General features: G+C 40.4%; 1 protein-coding gene across 4 annotated transcripts in view; it reads left to right on the forward strand.

Annotated features, from left to right (window-relative positions):
- The window catches only part of dpp6a (dipeptidyl-peptidase 6a), a 301,791-nt gene that overhangs the window by 127,212 nt on the left and 146,598 nt on the right, over positions 1 to 27,981 (forward strand). For 3 of the 4 annotated variants that reach the window (XM_060922570.1, XM_060922573.1, XM_060922575.1), the window contains exon 1: positions 7,318 to 7,482. The exons of the other annotated variant lie outside the window; for it this stretch is intronic. In XM_060922570.1, the coding sequence (XP_060778553.1) occupies positions 7,384 to 7,482 (99 nt within the window). In that variant the 5' untranslated portion in view covers positions 7,318 to 7,383. Of the gene's footprint in view, positions 1 to 7,317; positions 7,483 to 27,981 lie in introns of those variants that run through there. 4 annotated transcript variants of the gene reach the window in all.

Genomic DNA, 27,981 nt, shown 5'->3' on the forward strand with positions numbered 1-27,981 from the left:
AGCATTTTTAAAGGCCCTCGCTCCAGTCTTCGATGTTGTGGGAGGCTCTACCAGCAGATTCTGTGTAGAAGAACGCAGTTTGCGACCAGGCTTGTATTCTTCAAGTAGTTCTTTAATATAGTCTGGTGCTTGGTCATAGAGAGCTTTGTAAGCAATAAGAAGGACTTTAAAATCAATCCTTGCTTTGACCGGGAGCCAGTGTAGACATTTTAATATTGGTGTTATATGATCTTTCTTTTTAGCTTTAACAACAAATCTTGCTGCAGTATTTTGCAAACGCTGTAATTTGTCCAATTCTCTGGATGGCAATGAATGTATTACTGTAAGTGTCCAGAGCGGCCTTCCAAGTGCGACTTTCAACTGTCCTTACGGGGCCGTCCTCCACAGGGACAATGTGATGAGACTCCAGCCAGACGTAGGGCATCAGGATAGATCAGGCGAGACAAGTCTGAGCATAAATACAAAATCAATACAGGAAACATCTCGAGAGCCAACTCGAGTCCTACATCTCTATGGATCATAACAAAAATACAAAATTCACTCTTGTACTCAAAATCTATGCCAAAATGTAATGCCAAACAAGTTAGTTCCTGTTCTTGCTTATGTTATAGCAGTTATAAACAGACGTTCCCTCACCAGCTTCTTTTTTTTTCTGAATTTTGAAGTTAATTTGACAAAAAAAAGCAGCATTACCAAGAAAGCACAAAATGTGAAGATATCAGAAAATTTAAAATTACAACTTTCCTCTGACTGTTACGGTACAAAGAACAGACACTGGATACTACCAAAGTACCAAAGATGGGGCAAAAATTACCAGTGTACCAAAGATAGGAGTAAAAGCTAACAAACTACCAAATAAAGGGGTAAAAACTACCAGAGTACCAAAAAGAAGGGGAAAAAGAACCAAATTACCAAACAGAGCAGGAAAAAATACAAAGCTACCAAACAGAGGGGCAAAAACTACCAAACTACCAAACAAATGGGTGGGGGGGGACTACCAAGGTAACAAAGAGAAGGGTAAAAATAATCAAATTATCAAACAAAGGGCCAAAAACTTCTAACTTACTAAATGGAGCAACAAAAACTACCAAATATAGTGCTAAAAAGTACCAAAGAGAAAGAATAAACTCCTCTGTCCTGATGAGACTCCTTCCATAAATCTCCTTACAGAAAACCTCACTATATCAACAAATTCACGTTTTTAATCTGTGTATGTGGAGTGTCCACCAAACATGTCCCTGTGAAATGAACCATTACTATCATAAAAATAACGCATTAGAGCAAATGCATTAACCCTTTGATGCAAGACATATGCACACCCCTTCTAATGCACAGCATGGGTCAAAAATGACCCGCATTCATTTTCCAGGTAATTTCATGCTGACTGAGTTTTTCTTTGCTCTATCTTTTGAAATCAATTTATTTTATGATTGAATATTCCAAGTAAATATCTTGTTTTTAATTACCACAAATCATTAATTTATTTTTTTCTTTCCTACTTTATGAACAAAAATACTTTTTATATTACTACACATGGGTCATCTAAGTGTGATTTAAAATTAAATGTCTTAATACTATAATAATAATAATTTGTTTCAAGTAATTACTTTAGCAGTGAATGGGGCTAGTTATTTATTTATTAACTATGTAGTTAGCTAAGCCAACTACAATAAAATTAGCTAACTAAAGTAGAATATGTCAACAGCTCGGTAGCTAATAGTAATTACTTGTAACTTTCTGACAAGTAATCTACTCACTCTCAAGGGAACCTAAACATAATCAATTTTTTTCTAAGGTAATGTTAGAACAATTGAAAAACATTACTTACATGTATGAGATGGGCAAAGGGCGCCGTGCTGAGCTGTGAAATGTCTGACACAAGCACAATTCACAGTTCCCACCAAACGCTGGAGTAAATGCATGCGGGTCGGTTCTGACCCATGTGTGTAAACTTGATGTAGAATTACAAAAGCTGTGCTTGTTCATAACTTAAGAAAGGAAAAATAAAAATGATGATTTGTGCTAAACAAAAACAAGATATTTACTGCATATTTGGAAAAGTAAATGACAAAATGAATTTATTTCAAAAGTATATCATAGAAACACTCAGCCATACATGAAATAACCTGGAACATGAATGCAGGTCGTTTTTGACCCATGTTGTGCATTAGAAGGGTAATGATACAAAAAGGGTTTTTATTCAAAAAGTAAGAAAGGAAAAATAAAATAAGGATGTATGATGATCAAAAACAAGTTAATTGAGGAATACCTTGAATACTGAATGATGGAATTAATTTATTGCAAAGATACAGAAGATAAAAACTCAGCCGGGTCACTTTTGACCCATGTTTTGCATCAAAGGGTTAATATAAACCTGCACTACTCTTACAGCTGCTGTAATAGAAAACTAATTAACACCTTCTTACACAACCACAATCCAGAACTTGGTATTAGTTTTCACGATTTTTTTTTCTTCTCAAATAAACCCAGATGCTTTAGCTCTTGGCCTTGAGTTTTAATAATCTTTAATGTTAAAAGTAATGGATTTTTTTTTTCTTGTGTCAGTGAGAAATGTTTCTGGCTCCTAGAAAAAAACAACACAGATTTATTTTACCTGTGTAATGACGGTATCCACATTCTCTTCTTCACATATTTCAATCTTTCTCTATTCTTGCTTTAGAAGAAGGGAACAGTGTGTTAGACGTGTCCTCTGTGACCTGAACAGCTCCATCAGTGACCTACACTTTCACCAGGTAAAGAGATTTCGCAGAGAATAATGATAGTGAGGTCACAGGAAGTCATAGAAAACTGGAAGGAAAGTGGAAAGTTTGATACACTGTTATTCAGGGTGTTTTGAAAGGTTTATTTTGAGTGGGTACAGATTGTAGACACATATATGAGGTATACTTTTCAGCATTTATGTGATTTATTCTTGTGTGTCAGTAGAGAGGAAACCTTGTACCTTCATTTCCTCTCTGTTTCTCTTTCAGCAATATGATTATTAATTTTTTTGTCAGATGCAGCTACAGTCACCTTAGTTCAGTTTAATTTAATTTCAGTGTCATATTTCACTGCAGCACTCTACCTTGGTTTTCTGTACTGCGTCGCCCTGTCCACACAAAAACTGCCAAATTACCAAACCAAGCATCAAAAACTACAAAACAGAGGGGTAAACTACCAAAGAGAGGGGGAAATCTGCCAAGTTACCAATCCATGTAGCAAAAACTAGAAGAACTACCAAAGAAAGGGGGAAAAACTGCCACATTATCAGACCAAGCAGCAAAAACTACAAAACTGCTAAACAGAAGGGTAAAAACTACTAAAGAGGGGGCAAACCTGCTGAGTTACCAAACCAAGCAGCAAAAACTGCAAACATACCAAACAGAGGGGTAAAATCTATCACAGTACCAAAGAAAGGGGCAAAAACAACCAAACCAAGCAGCAAAACCTACAAAACTACCAAGGAAATGTGCAAAAACTGCCATATTACCAAACCAAGCAGCAAAAATCACACAACTACCAAAGAGAGGGGCCAAACCTGCCAAGCCACGAAACCAAGCAGCAAAACCTACAAAACTACCAAACAGAGGGGTACAAACTATCACAATACTAAAGAGAGGGGCAAAAAAAAAGAAAACAAATTACCAAACCGCACAGCAAAAAACTACAAATTTACCAAGCATAGGAGTAAAAACTAGCAAATTACCAAAGAAAAGGGCAAAAACTGCTAAATTACCAGACACAAGGACAAAATCTACCCAAAAGAGGGGACAAAACTACCAAAGAGAGGGGCATGACTGCCAAATTACCAAACCAAGCAGCAAAACCTACACAATTACCAAGGGAAGGTGCAAAAACTGCCAAATTACCAAACCAAGCAACAAAAGCTACAAAACTACAAAAAGACATGGGCAAAAACTACCAAAGTACTAAAGATGGGCAAAAAAATGATCAAACTACACTGCAAAAACTACAAAATTACCAAACGTAGGAGTAAAAACTAGCAAATTACCAAAGAGTAGGGTAAAAACAACCAAATTACCAGACACAAGGACAAAATCTACCAAAAAGAGGGGACAAAACTACCAAAGAAAGGGGCGCGAGTGCCAAATTACCAAACTGAGCAGCAAAAACTACAAATCTACCAAACAGAGGGGTAAAAACTACCAATATGGTAAGGAGGTCTAAAAAAATGGAAACACAAGGACTCACTGAACGGATGATGAGGTGGAACTACTGCTTAATGTTATACTGGAATACAAGGTCTTCACAAAGATGTTGGGCGTGGACCAAAATAGAGAAAAGCTACATTTTCAAAAACATCTGTATATGCAGTATGTGGAGTGTGTTCTCATGCCACTTCATCAATCATGATGACATTTAATGTCATTTTGAACACCGTTTTGTCTTCTTTCATAAGTCCTTCCAGTAGTTTCTTGTGAATCGGAGCAGCTCAGACACTGTAAATCAGGCAAAGCTGAGCTCTCGCACATGGACGGTAGGGTGCATCAGTTGCCCCCTAAAAATGAAAAGTTCCTCGGATCATGATGCGTTTTTGTTTTTATGTTCCTTTTGGTAAGAAAACACACTGGGTGAAATATTTTGACAAAATTCAAAAGTTTAATGGTGGCACCAGGAGCTCAAAGCTGCTATTTTATGACTTTTATGACAAAATTTCAATCGCTTTTCATGAAACATTATGGCACCTTATAGAGTATACCAAATATCTTAGATACACATTTTTAGTACATATTCTAAATATATTATCAAGCACAGTTTGAGTTTTAGCTGTTCATTGAATCATTGTTCAACTACTTTTAAACAATACAAATGTATTATGAATCACATTAATGCTTCTCAATCCCTTGCAAAGGTTCTTAACATGATCTCTGGGTCACAAGAAATCAATAAATGGAGTCCAACATTGTGATTCAAACCTTACGCAAAAACATAAAATAAGCATTTTTTGGCAAAAAATGAACCTCATGGTGCCACCATTAGACTTTTGAATATGGTCAAAAAATTTTACAGGATGTCTTTATTGGTGAAAAGGAACACCCAAACAAAAATGCATCAGATTTTATGAAAGTGAGGGCAACTGATGCATCCTAATGGACGGACAAAGAAGAGTGTCTTAATTTAACTCCCAAAGACTTCACCAATCTCTGTTTCATGTGTTCGATCATTCTGGTTTGAGTTTTAGGTTTTATTTGGACACAGATTTATCAGTTCATCATTTCCAGCCGTCTGAAACTGGGATTGTAGTTAGCATTAATCAGTGTGTTAGCTGCTATTGGTTACTTCAATACTCATAAACATCAAGTCTGAACTCACGGGCGCAGATAGAGGGGGGGACGGGGGGGATTCGTCCCACCCAGATTTAAATTCACCTCGTTCGGTCCCCCCCACTTATAGGGAGGAAAAAACGTCTATGCTGTCTTTCTTTGCATAAGGCAAACCTCACGGAAAAATCAAAAGACTAATTACTAGGGCTGCACAATTAATCGAATTTAATCGAAAATCGCGATTTTGGCTGCCACGATTAAATTAAATGAAAATCGCGATTTATTTCCATTTAAAATGCGAGCTCTGCTGCATATCTGATCAAGCACTTTTTGACCAGTACTCCGCCAAACCATTAGGGTGCGAACCGACGCATGTAAGGTTTCATTACTCCGCCTAAATAAGCAAGCAAGCCAAGTGCGCAGAGCTTCAGTGCAGCGGTATCTTCTTCAGGGGGTGATAGCGTGAGCGTAGGTAACAGATTGAGGTGAGAGAGAAAAGCTAACTATGTCGGAACAACAGACTATTTAGCACTGGAGGCAATGTTGTGACCTGCCTTCACTCATGTTTAAAGCCAGAGCATGTTGATAGGCTGGTCTTTCTAGCTAAAAACTTGTAGGCCTCAGTATAATGCTATGTAATTGTTGCAATTGAGTTTTCAGTTCCTTCATCCTTTGGTAATTTCTTGGATAAATTTCATTTATTTGTCATTTGGAAATCAGAATTTCTCTTTTAAATTTCATTCTGCATTGAAAGCTGTTCATATTGTTTGTTTGAATATAGTGAAATAAAATTTAAGTGATTTCCCTAACATCAAGAATAATTGTGATTAATAATCGTGATTACAATTTTGATCAAGATAATCGTGATTATCATTTTTCCATAATCGTGCAGCCCTACTAATTACCATTCGGTTTATTGAGGTGCACAGCAGTACATACATAGTTGCAACAACTCACATAAAACAAAACAAAGACTGATATTCGGTTGGTTGAGCTGCGCAGACTGGACAGGTTGCGAGCTCGAGCTTGGTTGCTATGGTTACCCACAACAAGTTTGACAGGCATATCGGGGACAGCTCCTAGTTCAGGACCCCAACACGGCACGATGAAGGGTGCCAAACCGAAAAGGCAGAAAACGATTGCATCGTTTTTTCAAAAAACAATGACTGTAAGTAAACTGTGCCTTACTTTATCATATCACCTTGCAATTTTTGATAGTCTGTTCAAAGTAATGTCGTAGTGAAAGTAAAATCGTACGGAGTAGAGATGCCTTTCTGGTAGCCTCCTTCTTTCGGTGGTAGCCTGTAGATACAGTGCTCAGAAGGCAGTTTTAAGGGCATCAGAGTATATTCCTCGCACAACACATGTTGGGGGTGGGGTTGGGGTTGGTTTGCTGGCAGCTTTGTCCCCCCCAGTTCAAAAATGTATCTGCGCCCCTGTCTGAACTCCCACTCGGGTTTACCTGCTTGTTCATATTGAGTGGTTCATTTTATTGCTGTGATTAATGAATAAGCACTGTTAGGCTGGGTGACTAATACCTACCCCCAGAAGCACAGCAGGGCCACTGAGGGCAGAACATGACATCTGTCTGAGTGATACTTTAACACTGAGAGGCTGATGTGATGACTGAAGAGTACAAATGGATTATAAGAACAACATCATGGTGCACGAGTTTAACCTGAAGCTTTATTACAGGGTCTGGATTCTGATTGGTCAAGAGGTATTGATTAATTTTCAGTAAGAGCAGCTCTGACAGGAATGCGGCTTTAAGCATGTTAATGCGCTTGTTGTGATATGCTATCGTTTCTATAGTAACAGCGTACACTGAGACGTATAAAGTTTTCTTTCAAACATTTATGTAAGGAATCTCCAGCGTCAGTGCTTTGTCAAGAGGCACAGCTGTAACTTTAAGCTTTCCCACATCTTCAGGACAGAAGAGTTTCTACAGTGCATTGCTCTCTGTTTCCTGTTGCATCAGAGTGTAACGGGAAATGCTTCGTGTGTTTTCCTAAGTGCTTGGTAAGAGCTTTGTGTGTGTGTATGAGAGAGAGAGCTCAGTGAGTTCAGTCTGTCTCTGCACTCGTTCTCTGGCTTCAACATGATTTTCGAGCACTCCTCCACGACCTCGGTGCCCCTTCCACAGCGAGCACGGCGACGCCGGAGCCCCACGGCACAAACGTTTAGGAGGATCTTTATGGTGAGTGCAGCAGAGCTTTGAGATCAGCGTGTGTTCATGTTGAAGAAGGTCACACTGTGACTCAGTGAGATGTCTTTCCTGGCTTGTTGAACAGATTTCCATTAAGTTACGTGGAATCGGTGTAATTATTTACAAAAGCTGTTTACACAGCAGCTGTTGTGTCTTACAGATGTTTAAGCTCCGTTTCAGAGCTGGTATTGATTTCACATTGGACACTGAGTGTACACTTATTGAACACTACAGCGCTCGTGGGCTCTGAGTGAAATTGGTTTGGGTTTAATGAAGATGTTCAGTGTTTGCTGTTGTTTGGTTTGTGTGAGGGAGGTCAGTGTACTTTTTGGTCATCCAATTTTCATAAAAAATAAAACACGAATGTCTATTTCATGTCTATGATCATTTCAGAATACAGTTCCAAAGCCAAACCTAAAGGTAGCTCAAAGAGTCATGCACATGAAGAGCGTTATATATCCAATTATATTCCAAAACACTATATATCCAATTCCATTGTATTTAACCATGTTCTTTCATGGCAGATTATTTTATTTTATAGATTTCTTTTAGATTATTTTATTGAAATTATTCATAATTTAGTGTGAAATTGTCCAATAAATGTGAGAAGTGATGAAGTAATTTCCTACTTCATGAATGCAGCCATCTTAGAAGACTTCACGCCAATGGTGGCCTCTGATTGGCCAAATGGATACACTACCGTTCAAAAGTTTGGGGTCACCCAGACAATTTTGTGTTTTCCATGAAAAGTCACACTTTTATTTCCCACCATAAGTTGTAAAATGAATAGAAAATATAGTCGAGACATTTTTCTGGCCATTTTGAGCATTTAATCGACCCCACAAATGTGATGCTCCAGAAACTCAATCTGCTCAAAGGAAGGTCAGTTTTATAGCTTCTCTAAAGAGCTCAACTGTTTTCAGCTGTGCTAACATGATTGTACAAGGGTTTTCTAATCATCCATTAGCCTTCTGAGGCAATGAGCAAACACATTGTACCATTAGAACACTGGAGTGAGAGTTGCTGGAAATGGGCCTCTATACACCTATGGAGATATTGCACCAAAAACCAGACATTTGCAGCTAGAATAGTCATTTACCACATTAGCAATGTATAGAGTGTATTTCTGATTAGTTTAAAGTGATCTTCATTGAAAAGAATAGTGCTTTTTTTTCAAAAATAAGGACATTTCAAAGTGACCCCAAACTTTTGAACGGTAGTGTATGTCTGGTTTTGAGAAAAATCGGTGGTGGCGCTTGTTGCGTTTTGGAATGAAAGGCCGTAATGCAGTGTGTAGTATGTAAATCAATGGCAGATATCATGTTTTGGCGAAAACTGAATATGGTACAAGTAAGATATGATAATTGCTGATGGTTTGATGGCGGGAGTTTCAATTTTTCAAATTTGGCGTTTATCGCGTTTTGGAACCAAACTCTTCACATACTGACTGAATAATTTATATTCCTATCAGAAGACAACAGCAGGTTAAAAACAAACAAACAAACCTGACCTTTTTCTGTTTCAGTTTATGATTACACAAAAGAAAGTTGCTTTTAAATGTTATACCTTCTACTTCTTTTCCCCTATTTTCTCCCTAATTTGGTCACCGGCCAATTTTCGTGATGATTTATGAAGTCAGCTAACTGCATCTTTTCAAACTGCTGCTCCTGCTGCACCACAGGGCTGTGTAACACACTCGGAGGAGAGCACTGCAGTATCTACTGTCTTCCACATACATAAGCTCACAGATGCCAATGATTCACAAATGTCACTGTGATCGACAGAGGAGACAGAGTATGCCCCTCCCACCCAGACAATGCAGCCAGTTTTTCTATCTCTCTAGACTCCCAGTCATGGATGGCCGAGGCATCATTAGGATTCAAACTTTTGATCTCGTGGCTATACATCAAACAATTTTCTGTAGCTATAGCACTGATTCGATACCTTGGATTGTTATCAGGCTGATACTAGAAAATTTGGCCAAGTAAAATGGAAATTTGATCCTGTAACAAATGCAAAATATTTGGATTTTTTTTTTTTGGAACTGGAAATGTTTTCATATAGTCCTGTACAAAAGTCTTAGGCATGTGTACGTAAATACATGCTGTAAACAGTCATCAATAAGCCATAATAAATGAAACAAAGTCAGGTTTTGGTGTGAGATGACCCTTTGTTTAAAAAAAAAATAGTCTCAGGTCCAGTGAGTGCAGTTCTATAAGGAAATGAGCTGTAGGTTTTACTGAGCGTCTTCCAGAACCAGCCACAGTTCTTCTGGACACTTTGACTGTCACACTCGCTTCTTCATTTTGTACCAAAACCCAGCAGCCTTCATTATGTTTTCTTTTTTAATCTGAAAAGTGCTCTCTTATGGAATATACTGCTCAGATACACACTTTTTTTTCTGTAACATTTAATTTTCTGCTGGAAAAAATATGAACATTTGGACTCTAAAATGTTTTTGTAATGTTTTGACTCAATAATGTAGAAGTCATAAAATGGAAATCTATAACAAAGTTTGTATGGGAAAAAAAAACAATAGGGTGCCTAAGACTTTTGCACAGTACTGTATACAGATGCGATTGTATTTTTGTTAGGATTTTATTATGTTTATAATAATTGCTATGTAGTTGCAGAAGTTTATCTGTGGTTTTTTTATGTGAAAAGATTCCAAAAATATTTTTTTTAAAATCTAGAATTTTAAAGTTAGTTAGATTGTAAGAATAAAAAACTGTCAGATGGGTATCAGTATCAGCTGATGCTCAAGGCTTCGGTCTCGATATCATTATCAGAAAAAAAAATGATATCGTGTCTTTTGTAATTTTCTCTTGTGCAACTCAGGAGCTGTATTGTTTACAAAAAATGAACTGGGTTTTTATTTTATTTAATTTTATTTTTAATTCGTTTCTCCTGCCTGGATTTTGAAACAGTAATCAAATATCCATCTCTCTCTCTCTCTCTCTCTCTCTCTCTCTGTGTTTTTTAATCTGTACCTGAGACAAATAGGGAATGACAAAAAAGTACATGGACTGGGGCAGCTGTGACATTTCCAATCAGGCTGAATGTCTGAGGAGGAACATGTTCTCTGGGTTCTTAAATCTCACAGCCTCAATAAATAAATAAATACAAATAGAAAAACTAAAAAATAATAATAATAAAAAAGACTGTAGACCAGCGGCATGGTGGTGTAGTGGTTAGCACTGTCGCCTCACAGCAAGAAGGTCCGGGTTCGAGCCCTGTGGCCAACAAGGGCCTTTCTGTGCGGAGTTTGCATGTTCTCCCCGTGTCCGTGTGGGTTTCCTCCGGGTACTCCGGTTTCCTCCACAGTCCAAAGACATGCAGGTTAGGTTAACTGGTGACTCTAAATTGAGCGTAGGTGTGAATGTGAGTGTGAATGGTTGTCTGTGTCTATGTGTCAGCCCTGTGATGACCTGGTGACTTGTCCAGGGTGTACCCCGCCTTTCGCCCGTAGTCAGCTGGGATAGGCTCCAGCTTGCCTGCGGCCCTGTAGAACAGGATAAAGCGGCTAGAGATAATGAGATGAGAAGACTGTAGACCATGGTGCAGCCTCAACACGGCACTGATACGCCTCCTGAATACACATCTCCAGTGATTAGATGATGAACTTCTTTTATATTTGTTCAGATGTCTCAGTTTATGAAGCTCCTGTGATGTGTGAAGATGTTGTGTCTCTCTGCTTTGACCTCTACACTGTTTTCATTCACTTTGCACTTGTTGTCCTGCTGAATCAATCAGACCCTCAGTGTGAGGTTTCAGTTATCCATCACAGGCTGAATCAACTGCTCACTCCTTTCACAGCCTCCCACTGAGACATAACCTGAAATCCGTCTCTCTCTTTCTCTGTCATTGTGCTGTTTCTGTCACTGATTCAGTCTTTAATTTGGGGAAAATATTCCCTGATTTAATCTGAAGTTGTTGTTTCGTTTCTTCTTCTGCTTCTTTTTCTTCTTCTTCTTCTTTATAACTGACCAAACAAAATGGTTCTTGGGTTTTTGGATTTGACTGCGACTTTAAGAAAGCACTTAGAGACATTAAATAAATTTCAATCTCCACTACTCACTATAGTTCCTGTAATTCTTTAAAGTAGATTATCAGTCATGCACTCAGTCTGTTTATGAAACCAGTCATCATTCTTCAGTGAATCCGGAAGTGATGGAGAACATAAATGTAATAAAGTAAGGATTAAAACATAACAGGCTGTCCTGTTACAGGAAGATACTCAGTTATATGTGATGGTGTGGAAGCCCAGCATATTCCCATCAATTACAATGTTTACCATTTATAGTTAAATTCAAGTTAGTTCCTGTTCTCACTTATGGTACAGCAGCTATAAACAGTTGCTCCCTCACCAGTATTTCTGTGTTTTTTCATCTTGAAGTTAGTAAGACAGAAAGCACAACTTGACATGTTACAGAGAAACCATAGAGAATGAACTCCTTGGAACACATAAAGTTAAAAACACTGACACTGGAAACTCCTTCTGCAGTTTAAGAAATAGGGCTCGGCTCTGAAAGACTTATTTATGTTTAAATCAACTGTGCCTGTAGACTTTGTTTTGAAAGCGCTTTTAGCATTGTCATTATCATTCACCTGGGCGACACGGTGGTGTAGTGGTTAGCACTGCCGCCTCACAGCAAAAAGGTTCTGGGTTTGAGCCCAGTGGCTGACAGGGGCCTTTCTGTGTGGAGTTTGCATGTTCTCCCTGTGTCTGCGTGGGTTTCCTCCGGGTGCTCCGGTTTCCCCCACAGTCCAGAGACATGTGGGTTAGGTTAATTGGTGGCTCTAAATTGACCATAGGTGTGAATGTGAATGGTTGTTTGTCTCTATGTGTCAGCCCTACGATGATCTGGTTACCTGTCCAGGGTGTACCCTGCCTGTCGTCCATAGTCAGCTGGGATAGGCTCCAGCTTGCCTGTGACCTTGCATAGGATAAGCGGTTATCGATAATGGATGGATGGATTATCATCCATCCATCCATCATCTATAGCACTTATCTGTCAGGGTCGCAAGAGCCAATCCCAGCTGACTTTGAGCAAGAGGTGGGGTATAGACCCTTTTCAGTCACGTGACCTTCGTAAACGCGACCACCATTTTGGACATGTAACGGACTTCGGCTCGAATTGGTTTGAATGCGAGGAAGGCGACAAACGGAGAACATTCAAAAAAAAGGAGCGAGATGCAGAAAACACCTTCGCTATCCAGCGACGTAGGGCATTTACAGGGCGAGCAGAGGGAGAAATAACAACAGTAACGACACATTAGCAACGCCGTACAGAAATAACGGTTTATGGCACAGACCCTTTCGGTTCTCGCTCATCTAGCTGCTACAATGACTGCTTAGACTGCAACAATAATACCTAACACACATTTAAGTATCCGTCGTAAAGACGTGAAACTCGTCGAGTGACGAGTGTGTTCATTGATAAGCTAACACAATCTAAAAGTAGACATACCATCACACTGCCCTGGCGCTGTGTACAGTTTACCCTCTATGGTTTGTGCACTCACTATTTGCCATTACTTTCTCCAACCGTTGTTACAGATTACAGGGAACGGCCTGGATTTAAGAGATAAATACATGTTCCTCTTGTTTTGAACACTTATTTGTAGGCAGTGCTTAATTTGTAAAGTGGGAGGTCCCGGAGCGCAGAGGATGAGCGGCTCCGGTGCGGAAAAAAAGGGGGCATGGCGCTGCGCTTCTGGGCATGTTTTGTAATAACACTGCAAATTAAGTTCATCTGCAGATATTTTGTGGATGTCGTTTCATGAGAGAAATCACCAACAAGACAGATATCAAAATCAGACATTAACACTAAATAAACTTGCATTTTTTTATTTAATTATTTGGGGTTTTTTTTTGTTACATAGTCAAAAGAGGTGTCGCATCACCGGATCCAGTGTAAATAGCTGCCGGAGCCAACGCCCGAGGTTCCGGAGCGCACTCCGGCTTGCTCCCCCTCAAATTAAGCGCTGTTTGTAGGACACTGCCTCTGATCTGTCCTACAGTCTACCAACAGCAAAGGAACACAACGCTAGCTAATGTCGTTAGCGAATAGCTACTACAGAAGAACAGAGGTTACAATGGGTTATTTTAGCCTATTTGGTTACACACTCGCCGCCACAGAATGTTAACAGCAATGTAATGCCTTTTCTGGCTAATTTTATTCATCTTACCTCCAACAAAGTGGTCACTACACAAGCGCTGGTATGCCGAGGGCTGCCAATCTTTCCTGTTTATGGCCGCTATCCATCTTCTCCGTCGGGATCCGATAAAATGATAACCCTTGCCTTGTTTGTTGATGGTTACTACATCCAGGTGCACAACAATATAGTGGCATGATGGAAGTCTTGCTGAAAATAAACACTTTCTTTGCTGCCGTTCCTCAATGCTGGCTGTGGTAAACTACTGGTAGTACATGTCCAAAATGGCGGTCGCGTTTGTCGTGACATCACGTGAAAAGGGTCTATAGTCTGGACAGGTCACCAATCGATCACAGGGTGAACACCGAGATGAACAACCATCCACACCTATGGGTGATTTAGAGTAGGCAGTTGACCTAATCCACATATCTTTGGACCATGAGAGGGAAATTGGAGGACCCAGAGGAAACCCATGCAAGCACAGGGAGAACATGCAAACTCCACACAGAGTGACCCTTCTTTCTGTGAGGCAACAATGCTAACCACTACACCACTATTCCACCTATTGTTATCATTTAGACTCTAAATGAACATGTTTAGTCAAATAGTAAAAAAAAAAGTCTCCATTAATAGAGTTATATAGTATAACACAGTGCTCAGTCTGTACCTTCTGCAAGACTTTATATTCTACAGAGTGATGTGTTGGCCAGTCTGAAAGTCTGTTTGTCTCCATGTCATTGTTAATACCTTCTTTTCTGTGTTTAATGATGAATGTTTTATGAGCCCATTATGGGCCTGGTGATTGCGAACATTAGGTAGCCTGGTGTCCTGTCCTGTAAGAGTTGTGTGAATATCAGGACTTGAGTATTTCAATAGATTAACTCTGACCTCCATCTGCTCTCCTGTCTGCTGGATATAGGGGAATGGAGGATTGTCCTGTCTTCTTCCCCTATAATTTACACTGGTCTCTTCCTGATATCTCTTTCTTGACCTCACTATAGACTACTCCGATCCCTCTGAAGTTCATTTTCTCTTCTTGTTAGTCTCCTTCACTCACCTTGTGTCTCTGGCTGTTCTTTTAAAATTTGGCTAGTATGAGGGCTGTTTGTTTTCTGCAGTAGCTCATTTATGACCTTTAGTTTGCCTGTGCAGATGTTTTTCACCCATCACTGAAGGTGAAATTAGATTTAAAGATATTTATGTGTTCAGTATATCACTGTATAACCAGATATTCAGGAAGAAAGACATCTTAAAGGATATGGGACATGGATTTTTACCTGGGCATAATTATGTATAAAGGACATAAGAAATGCCATCTAAATCACTGCAGGGCGTCAAAAATGTGAAAATCATCACATTATTCAAGTTTTTTTATACATCAGCGTAAAACAAGGATTCGTTAATGAGCTAGGTGGTCACTTGACCCGTGACGTCACAAAAACTTTCCAAGGAGCCAGCGCTTGGGAATCTAATGTAAACAGGTTACCGAAAAGGATACCATCGACAGTGACATTCCCGATGTTTCACAGAGATGTGAAGTTAGACCCTATCAATTCGAACCGATAGCTGGAAATTCACATGAACATGGATCTTGTCTTTACTCTGACGGGTCAGATGATTCTGAGAGTGAGAGTTCATTCAGCCCTCATGAAACTGAAAGCGGTCGGCTGGATAACACTTCCTGGTAAGTTAAAAACAATTCTGCTCAAAGGCTAATGATCTGTTGAAAGAAGTATTATTTTTGTATCATACATTGAAAGTTCATCATAGATCTAGCTAAAGTCCGTTGCAAGCTAGTTTGTTTTTTTTTTTTTTGCTGATATTTTTCGAGATTGATTGAGATACAATGCTTCCAGAGTCCGAGATGAAAACATTCAAAATGGCGAAACGAGTCAGAATTATCACACATTACATCACATTATCTCTAGCCGCTTTATCCTTCTACAGGGTCGCAGGCAAGCTGGAGCCTATCCCAGCTGACTACGGGCGAAAGGCGGGGTACACCCTGGACAAGTCGCCAGGTCATCACAGGGCTGACACATAGACACAGACAACCATTCACACTCACATTCACACCTACGGTCAATTTAGAGTCACCAGTTAACCTAACCTGCATGTCTTTGGACTGTGGGGGAAACCGGAGCACCCGGAGGAAACCCACGCGGACACGGGGAGAACATGCAAACTCCGCACAGAAAGGCCCTCGCCGGCCCCGGGACTCGAACCCAGGACCTTCTTGCTGTGAGGCGACAGCGCTAACCACTACACCACCGTGCCGCCCAGTCAGAATTATGATAATCAATAATTGATACACCCAAAATTATAATACTAATCCTTACCTCGGCTTTGAGTCGCTTAGCGCAGAGGTCTTCAACAGGGGGGTCGCGAAATCGCACCGGATCATTCATATCAACAAAAATATTCCTGCCCTGTCCCTTGGCCTCCGTGCAGGGATGCAAACAGCGCGCCTTTCGGCGGATGCCGCCTTTTTCACGGCTGAATCACGCAGATCCGATTTAAAAAAAAAATAAAAATAGCGATGTTGGTTCATGAGGCATGAAGTGTAAGGATGAAAGAGAGGCAGCTTGGGTCGGGAAGCTGCGCGCATTTGTGCAGCCTGGCGCAGGTGTGCGCGGTTTCCCGATTTGAACTGTTTTTTTTTTCTCATCCTTATGCTTCCTGTTTCATGAATTAATATCGCTCAGTACCTGAGTATTAATGTTGAAAGAATCCTCAGTGAAATGGTCCGAATACAGTTTGTGGGAAACAGTAGGTGCAAAGTTTTTTTTCAACAGGTGTTCTGTAAAGTTGTCCTACCAAGCCTACTGCACATGCGTGAAGCCTACTGCGCATGCGCAGGTGAGCCCACACTTTCCTCAGCTTCGGGTCCTTGGGGAATGCAAAAAAACTTACTCCAGGGCATTTCCCATTGGAATTATTGCAACCATAAGCAGCACAATACACCATGATGTCCAATGTATGATGTCCAATGTACTTTAAAGACTATAAAAACAATTTTCTTGTCATCCACTTCTCCATTCATCTACCCGCTTGTGCTGTGCCCGAAAGTTTTTGTGATGTATGATCACGTGACAGCGGCTCTTCCGGTTGCAAAAAATGCATATCGGAAGTCGAGCAGAAATGCCATATAATCATCACGAATATAACGATTTTGCTGAATTTAATAGATGATTTTGTATTTGTTGATGCAATTAATTCATATTTTTAATGGAAAGAAACTGATATAGCGTGCTTTTATGTTTCATGTCCCATATCCTTTAAAAAAGTATGAACCCCTTGATCAGTGTAGCCAGATTGTGCTGGATCCCCAAAAAGCTTGGCTGACTGTAAATCACCAGTGGGACAGAATTGAGATGGGCATACAGATTGGTGGTCAGTATCAGGAGTGGCAGTGCGCATACAGAGCAGTTACGGAGTGGTGCTGGGTGTACGGAGTGGAGTCATGGTTGGTATATCGAGAAACTGTCGGTACATGGAGTTGAGTTGGGTGAACAGAATGGTGGTCAGCATACAGAGTGCATGTAGACATGCATGACAGACATGGTAGTGGGCATACAGAGTGGCAATGGGTGTACAGAGTTGAGTCATGGATGGTGTATGGAGTGGCAGTGGGTGCCTGGAATCAAGCTGGATGTACAGAGTGGCAGTGGGCACATGGAGTTGAGTAGAGGTGGGTGTACAGACTGACAGTGCATGTACAGAGTTGCAGAAGTGTGTATGGAATTATGGTCAGTGTTGTAGTCGTGATTGCCATAAGGATTAAGGGTATCTGTCAAAGTTGTGGTAGGCATACATTCATTGTGGATTTAGAGAGTGGCAGTGGATGTACAGAGTCAAGTCACAGTGGCCATACAAAGCTGAGGTGGATGTACAGTGTGGTTGTTGTATGGAGTCATGGTGGGTGTACAGAGTCAAGGTGACTGTACAGGATCGTAGTTGCCTTACAGAATCATGGACCCCATGGTATGGGGTCAAATCATGGTCAACTTAGAGTTTATTGATGGTCAGAGTATGGAGTTGAATCATGGTTGATTGAGTGAGGTCATGGTTGGTTACAGACTGGGGTCATGGTTGGGTGCAGAGTTGAATTGTGGTTGGGGTACAGAGTTGACTCGTGATCAGGGTACAGAGTTGACTCATGGTTAGATATGAGTCATGGTCAGGGTACACAGTTTAGTTGTGGTCAGCATACAGAGTTGAGTCATGGTCAGATTTGAGTTATGGTCAGCATACAGAGCTGAGTGGTCAGGCTACAGAGTTGAGTCTTGGTGAACATAAAGAGTTGAGTCATGGTTAGGATACAAAGTTGTGGTCAGTGTATAGAGTTGAGTTATGGTCAGTGCACAGAGTTGAGTTGTGGTTAGGGCACAGATTTAAATTGTGGTCAGAGTTAGTCGTGGTCAGTGCACAGAGTTGAGTTGTGGTCAGTGTACAGACTGAGTCATGCTCAGGGTACAGATTTGAATTATGGCCTGGGTATACAGCTGAGTCGTGGTCAGGGTACAGAGTTAAGTTGTGGTCAGATTTTAGTCATGGACAAGGTACAAAGTTGAATTGTAGTCAGGGTACAGAGCTGAGTCGTGATCAGAGTTGAGTCGTGGTCATGGTACAGAGCTGAACCGTGGTCAGGGTATAGAGTTGAGTCATGATCAGAGTTGAGTCATGGTCATGGTACAGAGCTGAAAATGAGTCAAGGTTCAGAGTTGAGTCGTGGTCAGGGGGGTCATTCCACGCCAAACGTCCGAATGCTCCCGCTCGACCATCTCAGATTTACCTGAAAAAATTCCACGAGGTTCACACACTTCCCAATAGGAAAAGTCCCAAATTTCAGCTCCCAACTCATTATAGTTTTGTCATAAAAAAATATTTAGGCAGCTAACCCCAGACACGTTTTCAGCAGAGTTTTCTAGGGAGCCACTTTCACATTGCTGTATCTAGAAAACTATTTGAGCTAGGTCTTTCAAATTTCCAAGGGCTACTATCTGGCTAAAGTACTTGTAGTAGATGGACTTTTACACATGTGCTTTTGGTTTATCATAGCGTTCTGGCGGCTTGAATTTGCTCAAAAATTCAACTCTTCAAATCTGGCAGCATATTTGAAGGACTGTTGAAAGTATAATGTTAAAGACAGAGGCTTGATATTGCACATGCACCTTCCCACAAATGCTGTGTACTTTATATTCAAAAACTGTCCCTCTGTGAAGCATGGTCTAGAAGATATTAAGGTTTAAAAATTGGAAAAAATAATTTGGTGCCATTTTTGGCATGGTATAGCAAAAAAATGATAGGTCCCACCAACATAAAATTGGCTGTTTTTGAAAGATTAGATATATGTTTCTAACATATCCAAAAATTGTGATGGTGTTTTGCCTTAATGTTGCAAAATGATTTTTTGAAAATGAGGTGTTTGCACACATACACAGCATTCATGGTCTATGAAGGCACTTCCAGATGCTAAGAGAACGCCTTAAATTCATTACATACAGCTTAAACTCAGTAAAATGCTTCATTTGATTCATGATAAACTATATTTGAAGGTCAACTTATATGTAATCATTAGGTATAGAAACAGAAATGTGTCAAATTGAGCATGCACACTGCGGAACATAATGTGGATGCAAGTGTCTCATACCATCCCCACATCAATCAGATTCCAAGGCACTCTAGTAAATGTTCACACCTGTATTTAGAACGAGCCACTTGCAATCAGATTGACTATTTAAATGACTAGAATGAGCAGGCTCACAGTTTTCAAGATGGCATCTTTGGCTCCATGTTTTATTGGAGCTGTGTTGGGATGTGCTGAAGACTGCCACAGGTTGGATTACACCAAGAGTTATGCAATGTAAGTCTAACTACTTTAATACTTACTTTACATTAATACTTTTCTTGCAACTTTGCTGATTGACCATCATTTTGACATGTTATGCTTCTGTTGTTTCAGACCAAGACAACTGGTATCCATCACTTCTCTGTCAAAAGATGACCAAATGCTCCTGAAGCACAGGTGTAGTCTGCAGGATGATGTACCACCTGATGCAACTATATGTTTGTACCATAAGAAAATAAACCTGGATTGTTACTCTTCTCTACAAAAAACCTGCAGCAACCCATATGGCTTACATGCAAGACCTATGAAAAAAAATCTTCGCATCATCTCTCTGTCCCAAGCAGAGGCCATTAGAAAGACATCTGTAAAGGCTGGAATGAAAGTATGCATGCAGTGCAAGAAGCATATGTATAAAGTGTCAGTCAAAGTTCCATTGCAAGAGCATGTTGATCATGATCATGATCATGTTGACTATGTACAACAGGAAGACATAAAAGACCAATTGGATAAGTGCTTCACTGCTATTGGACTTTCCCCATGTAAAATCTCACGAGTCAGTCCCAGGGATAAGGAAGCGTACATTAAGAGAAAGGGTGAAGAAGTTGACCACAAGACCAAGGAAATGCTACATTGGTGTGCTGCAGTCCCTTCAACGTCATGGGCTGCTCCTATGATGACCACATCATCTGCTGATGTGAGTGATGTTGGCTATCTTGTCACAGCTTTGAAGCAAAAGTTATCAATCACGACTGGAAAGCAGGAGCAGATCAAGTTATTAACTTTGGTACCACAAAGCTGGAGTATTGCAAAGACCATTGATGAATTTGGTGTTAGTGAGCGTCTAGTCAGACGAGCAAGAGATCTGCGCTTAGAACATGGTATTTTGCCTGTCATCACACCCTCAATAGGAAGACCACTGAGTACAGACACTGTAAACAAAGTTATTGCATTTTTTCACCAGGATGATATTTCTAGACCACTGCCTGGTAAAAAAGATTTTAAGAGTGTCAAAGAAGGAGACAAGAGAGTACACAAGCAAAAAAGATTAATTGTAATGAATCTGAATGAAGCCTTCCAGCTATTCAAGCAATCAAACCCTGACCTGAAGATAGGAATCTCCAAATTTTGCTCACTCCGTCCCAAGGAGTGCATAACTGTAGGTGCTAGAGGGACACATTCTGTTTGTGTTTGTGTGTACCACCAGAATGTGAAGCTAATGCTTTCTGCTTTCCAAACTGAAAACCAAGCAGAGAAAATCACCCACACAGATCTCCTGAACCATCTTGTGTGTTCCACACAGAACATGGAATGCATGTTACACAGGTGTGAAGAGTGCCCAGGATCCACAAATCTAGAACACTTTTTGAATGACAAAGTAAGTGATGATGTAGACAACATTAGCTTCAAGCAGTGGGTGACAACTGACAGAACAACTCTTTTGGACTACACCATCTCAACAGAAGACTACCTGGATTTGCTCATGGAAAAAGTAAACCAACTGTCGGTTCATCACTTTATTGCAAAGCATCAAAGTCATCGTTTATGCCAACTGAAGGAAGAACTGCACTCAGATGAATGCGTCATACTTCTTGACTTTGCTGAGAATTACTCTTTTATTGTTCAAGACGCCGCCCAGGGTTACCACTGGGATAACTCCCAGTGTACCCTGCATCCTTTTGTGATCTACTACACGGAGGATGACCAGCTTAAATGTTCAAGTATGTGCATAGTGAGTGATTGTCTTAAGCATGATACAGAAGCTGTGTACACTTTTCTGTGCAGTGTTATACCCGAAGTGAAGTTGCTGCCCACTTTGAAGACCATTCACTATTTCAGTGATGGAGCTGCTGCTCATTATAAAAACCGCAAAAGCTTTATCAATCTGCTTTATCACTCATCAGACTTCGGTGTTTCTGCGGAATGGAACTTCTTTGGAACATCACACGGTAAGTCACCATGTGATGGAATAGGTGGCACAGTAAAGCGAGAGGCTGCAAGAGCGAGTCTGCAGGCCACTGATACAAACCACATCCTAACCCCTGAAGACCTCTTCAAATGGGCGGAAAAAAACATCCTAGGGGTGAAATTTATGTGGATAAGCAAAGAAAGTGTAAAGTCCATGGCTGACAAGCTGGAAAGCAGATTCGCAAAGGCATTCACAGTGCCAGGTACTAGAGATAATCACTGTTTCAAGCCAGTCAATGCCACAACAATTGAGGTCAGCAGAGTGTCTGGAATTGCTGGATTTTTGGTCAACTATGAGATAGAACATATTGAAGAAGAGTTTTCACATGGCCTCCAGATCAGTGACATGACACCTGGCCAATATATAACCTGTGTTTATGACCATCACTGGTGGGTTGGAAGCATCAGAGAGACATCTGAAGATCAGCAAGATGTTCAGATACAATTTATGCATCCACATGGCCCAGCAAAAAGTTTCTTCTGGCCAATGAGAGAAGATTTGTGCTGGGTACCTGTGCAACACATCATCTCTAAAATAGATACTCCTAGAACTACAACTGGACGTCTATATACAATTCAGGAATGTGACATCGAAGCATCTGAAAGATTCATTAAAGAGTTCAGATAATTTACAATAGCTTTCCCTAAGTTGCCAATGCATACAGTTTTTTTTTTCTTTTAAATCATGGTACAACAGATATGTAATGGTTTGTGACAAGTTTCAGTTTTCACCAGTATTGGAGTTCCAATATTGCAATACCTAAAAATGGCATATAGGCTATCCTTCTAGTGTACTTTACCATGAATCAAATGAAGCATTTTATTAAGTTTAAGCTGTGCAAAATAAATTCATGGCGTGTTCTTAGCATCTGGAAGTGCCTTCATAGACCATGAATGCTGTGTATGTGTGCAAACACCTCATTTTCAAAAAATCATTTTGCAACATTAAGGCAAAACACCATCACAATTTTTGGATATGTTAGAAACATACATCTAATCTTTCAAAAACAGCCAATTTTATGTTGGTGGGACCTATCATTTTTTTGCTATACCATGCCAAAAATGGCACCAAATTATTTTTTCCAATTTTTAAACCTTAATATCTTCTAGACCATGCTTCACAGAGGGACAGTTTTTGAATACAAAGTACACAGCATGTGTGGTAAGGTGCATGTGCAATATCAAGCCTCTATCTTTAATATTACACTTTCAACAGTCCTTCAAATATGCTGCCAGATTTGAAGAGTTGAATTTTTGAGCAAATTCAAGCTGCCAGAACGCTATGATAAACCGAAAGCACATGTGTAAAACTCCATATACTACGAGTACTTTAGCCAGATATTAGCCCTTGAAAATTTGAAAGACCTAGCTCAAATAGTTTTCTAGATACAGCAATGTGAAAGTGGCTCCCTAGAAAACTCTGCTGAAAACGTATCTGGGGTTAGCTGCCTAAATATTTTTTTATGACAAAACTATAATGAGTTGGGAGCTGAAATTTGGGACTTTTCCTATTGGGAAGTGTGTGAACCTCGTGGAATTTTTTCAGGTAAATCTGAGATGGTCGAGCGGGAGCATTCGGACGTTTGGCGTGGAATGACTTAGGGTTGAGCCACGGTCATGGTACAGAGTTGAGTCACGGTCAGGGTACAGAGTTGAGTTGTCAGATTTGAATCATGGTCAGGGTACAGATTTTAGTCATGGACAGGGTACAGATTTGAGTCGTGATCAGAGGTGACTCATGATCAGGGTACAGAGTTGAGTCATGGTTAGTGCATTGAGGCATCTTCCATGAGCTCCTGTTAAAGAAAGTTGCACTCTCGATTTTTCCTGCACCCATGCAATTTTTGTTTATTTTTTATTTTTCACAGCTGAATGCTTTATTATGTAATTTTTTTTCTGTTACTGTTGCTTGTTGTACACATCCAGCCTCTGACTGAGTCTTGCAGCTGAACATGACCAGTTTATTTCTGCTTATTTGTCTCCTTTGATAATATGCTTCATGTATTATCAACATCTATAATATGTGGTTGGCCCCACACTGCCTTCTCTTTTTTACCCACAATTCCAGAGTTTCAATAATCTAATGACAACTTGTGACATTATTTCTCTCTCTCTCTCTCCTCCCAATGCATGTTTACACCAAATCACCCCACGTTCCTCTCACATGTAACTGCCTCTCACTAGTGTACCAGCTCTGAGTGTGAGAGCAGGAAGTATTACACTGGAGTATAATTCCAGCTATTATACTTAACTACTGTAGAAGGTTTTCATCTGTAATAATAGATTTTATATCTCATCTCATTATCTCTAGCCGCTTTATCCTTCTACAGGGTCGCAGGCAAGCTGGAGCCTATCCCAGCTGACTATGGGCGAAAGGCGGGGTACACCCTGGACAAGTCGCCAGGTCATCACAGGGCTGACACATAGACACTGACAACCATTCACACTCACACCTACGGTCAATTTAGGGTCACCAATTAACCTAACCTGCATGTCTTTGGACTGTGGGGGAAACCGGAGCACCCGGAGGAAACCCACGCGGACACGGGGAGAACATGCAAACTCCACACAGAAAGGCCCTCGCCGGCCACGGGGCTCGAACCCAGGACCTTCTTGCTGTGAGGCGACAGCGCTAACCACTACACCACCGTGCCGCCTAGATTTTATATTTTGAGAAAAATCACTTTAATCCTGTCCATCCTGTTCACATTAATAGGAAAATATGTGTATCGCCCGATAATTAGAGCACATGGAGAGATGTGGGTGTTACTGGCATGAGCAAGACTGATGTTAAAGTTATTGTATTTCTTTCTGTTTTGTTGATATCAGATCAGCTTAAAATCAAAAACAGTTTAGAATAAAATCAACCCAATGCTCTATTTGTCATAAGATTGTGTGTTGTCACTTGAGCTTGACCTTTTATGCTGCTAAAAATGTATACCTTACATTACTGGCATTTAGCAGATGCTCTTATCCAGCGTGACATACAACATATCTAGAGCAGCCTGGGGAGCAGTTGGGGGTTAGATGCCTTGCTCAAGGGCACTTAAGCCATTCCTGTTGGTCCAGGGAATTGAACCAGCAATCTGAATAGAGCTTAAAGAAATGTTTATTTAATGGAAAGAGTCTCCAGAGTCAGCGCTTTTTAACAGTCAGAGGTAAAGCTGTAACTTTTCTGTTATCTCCAGGACAGAGCTTTACGCTTTGTGGTCTTTCAGAAATATTAGACGCTGCCTGCTTTTTCTTTGAAACATTATGTAATTTAATGTAGGGGAGAGCGGGGTAAGATGAGCCAGGGGGTAAGATGAGCCACCCCCTGTTTCTAAGAAACAGTAAACAAATGTGACCATGTGACCACATTCAAAGGGGGGCGGGACCATTTACTTACACTTGTGGAGAGGAGCACCACATGTCAAACTAGGTGAGGGAGATATTTATAAAAATGTGTTTTTGTGCTTTCTAAGTCAATTCCATGTTTGTCCACAGTGAAGATGATTTAGAGAAGACAAAAGTAGAATAATATTTAGACACATTAGGGTTAAGTTAGTGGCTTTCTAAGCTATGATATGAATGCTAATAAAAATAATTTTGATTAGCCTAATCCCCTTTATTAGCATTTTTCTACAAAATGGTGGCCACGGGGTAAGATGAGCCATTAGATGTGGGGCAAGTTGAGCCACTGGCTCAACTTACCCCATTGGTGGCTGAGCTTACCCAATATGGATGACACTTAAGTTTTCACATTTACTGGTCATATATGACAACAACATATATATATATATATATGACATCAGATGAGGAAGACCAGTTGTTAGATGTGGGGGATTATGTTGTGGCAAAATTCACGGGGAAGAAGAAAGTGCATTTCTTCATTGGCCAGATAATCAAATTGGATGTCTTCGAAATAGAGGCAAGATTTCTCAAAAGAAGCCGGTCATGCCATGGCTCTGCAAGAAAGCCAACCTTTGTCTTCAAAGCGAAAGATGAGGCTGTCCTGTCAAGACAGGATATTGTGAAAAAATTGCCCCGCCCCTTTACTGTTGGGGGGACAGCACGGAGGGAGAGGCAAATGGTGTTCCCTTGGAATTTGAACGCTTGGAACATTGAATAATGATGAAATGAATGATGGAATGATTGCTGCATGTTTTAGCAATGTTTTAACCTACTGAAAGAAATAAGATTTTTTGGCACTGTTCTACTGTTTTAGTAATTTCTATAATATAGTATATCTCTCATTCCCTCTCTAACCATCCCTCTTTCTATCTATCTATGCATATCTCTCTCTCTATCCATCTATCTATCCCTCCCTATCCCATCTCGTTCTATCACCTCTCTCTTCATCTCCCCTTCTCTATGCAACGGCCCTATCCCCCACTTGATTGACTTGACTTGATTCACTGATTGCATTTCTAATAATAAAAGTTGTTTACTTTGTTAACCTAACGTGTTTTGTGTTGGCTCAATTTACCCCACACAGTGGCTCATCTTACCCCGTGCATGGGGTAAGTTGAGCCACTTGACATTTTTTTTTCAAGAGGTAATATCACTCTAACCATAAGAGCTTATCAATTATGTTTTGCTCAGATAGTAACAGTACACTTTGAAATTTGGTATGATGTGTAGACTGGAAGCAAAAATGGCTTTAACATGTAGTTATGATGAAAAATGTAAAAAGTGGCTCATCTTACCCCGCTCTCCCCTACATAATAACAGGAAATATAACTGTAATTGGATAAATGTACATTCACCGGCCACTTTAACAGGAACTTGTTCTTGATTCTAAGATTCCTGTTCTTGGCTGCAGGAGTGGAACACAATGTGGTCTTCTGTTCTGCTGTTGCATGCTGAGATGCTTTTTTGTTCACCACGGTTGTAAAGAGTGATTACAGTGCCTTGAAAAAGTATTCATACCCCTTGAACTTTTTCACATTTTTCCACCTTACAACCACGAACTTAAAAGGTTTTTATTGAGATTTTATGTGATAGACCAACACAGAGTAGCACATAATTGTGAAGTGAAACGAAAATGATAAATGGTCTTCAAAATTTTAAACAAATAAAAATCTGAAAAATGTGGTGTGCATTAGTATTCAGCCCCCCTGCGTCAATACTTTGTAGAGCCACCTTTTGCTTCAATTACAGCTGCAAGTCTTTTGTGGTATGCCTCTACCAGCTTTGCACATCTAGACACTAAAATTTTTGCCCATTCTTCTTTGCAAAATAGCTCAAGCTCAGCCAGATTGGATGGAGAGCGTCTGTGAACAGCAGTTTTCAAGTCTTGCCACAGATGCTCAATGGGATTTAGGTCTGGACTTTGACTGGGCCATTCTAACACATGAATATTCTTTGATCTAAACCATTCCATTGTAGCTCTGGCTGTATGTTTAGGGTCATTGTCTTGCTGGAAGGTGACTCTCCTTCCCAGTCTCAAGTCTTTTGCAGCCTCTAACAGGTTTTCTTCCAGGATTGCCCTGTATTTAGCTCCATCCATCTTCCCATCAACTCTGACCAGCTTCCCTGTCCCTGCTGAAGAAAAGCATCCCCATAGCATGATGCTGCCACCACCATGTTTCACAGTGGGGATGGTGTGTGCAGGGTGATGAGCAGTGTTAGTTTTCCGCCACACATAGCGCTTTGCATTTAGGCCAAAAAGTTCAACTTTGGTCTCATCTGACCAAAGCACCTTCTTCCACATGTTTGCTGTGTCCCCTACATGGCTTCTGGCAAACTGCAAACGGGACTTCTTATGCCTGTCTTTCAACAATGGCTTTCTTCTTGGCACTCTTCCAAAAAGGCCAGATTTGTGGAGTGTACGACTTATAGTTATCCTGTGCACAGATTCTCCCACCTGAGCTGTGGATTTCTGCAGCTCCTCCAGAATGATCATGGGCCTCTTGGCTGCTTCTCTGACCAGTGCTCTCCTTGCTCGCTCTGTCAGTTTAAGTGGACAGCCATGTCTTGGTAGGTTTGCAGTTGTGCCATACTTTTTCCATTTTTGAATGATGGATTGAACAGTGCTTCTTGAGATGTTCAGAGCTTGGGATATTTTTTTTAATAACCTAACCCTGCTTTAAACTTCTCCAGAACTTTATCCCTGACCTGTCTGGTGAGTTCTTTGGTCTTCATGATGCTGTTTGTTCTTCAGTGTTCTCTAACAAACCACTGAGGCCTTCACAGAACAAGTGTATTTATGCTGAGAGTAAATTACACACAGTAGGACTCTATTAACTAATTAGATGACTTCTGAAGGCAATTGATTGCACTGGATTGTATTTAGAGAGAGTACAGGGGGCTGAATACTAATGCACACCACATTTTTCAGATTCTTATTTGTTTAAAATTTTGAAGACCATTTATCATTTTCGTTTCACTTCACAATTGTGACGAGTCATGGAATCCGCGGACACATGTCGGCCAAAACGAATCCGAGAAAATCGCAAAAGAAGCATTAAATTTCGAAAAAAAAATGCTTCTCTTGCGATTTTCTCGGGTTCGTTTCGGCCGACATGTGTCCA

The sequence above is a fragment of the Neoarius graeffei genome, chromosome 5 (assembly GCF_027579695.1).
Source record: "Neoarius graeffei isolate fNeoGra1 chromosome 5, fNeoGra1.pri, whole genome shotgun sequence".
Lineage (NCBI taxonomy): Eukaryota > Metazoa > Chordata > Actinopteri > Siluriformes > Ariidae > Neoarius > Neoarius graeffei.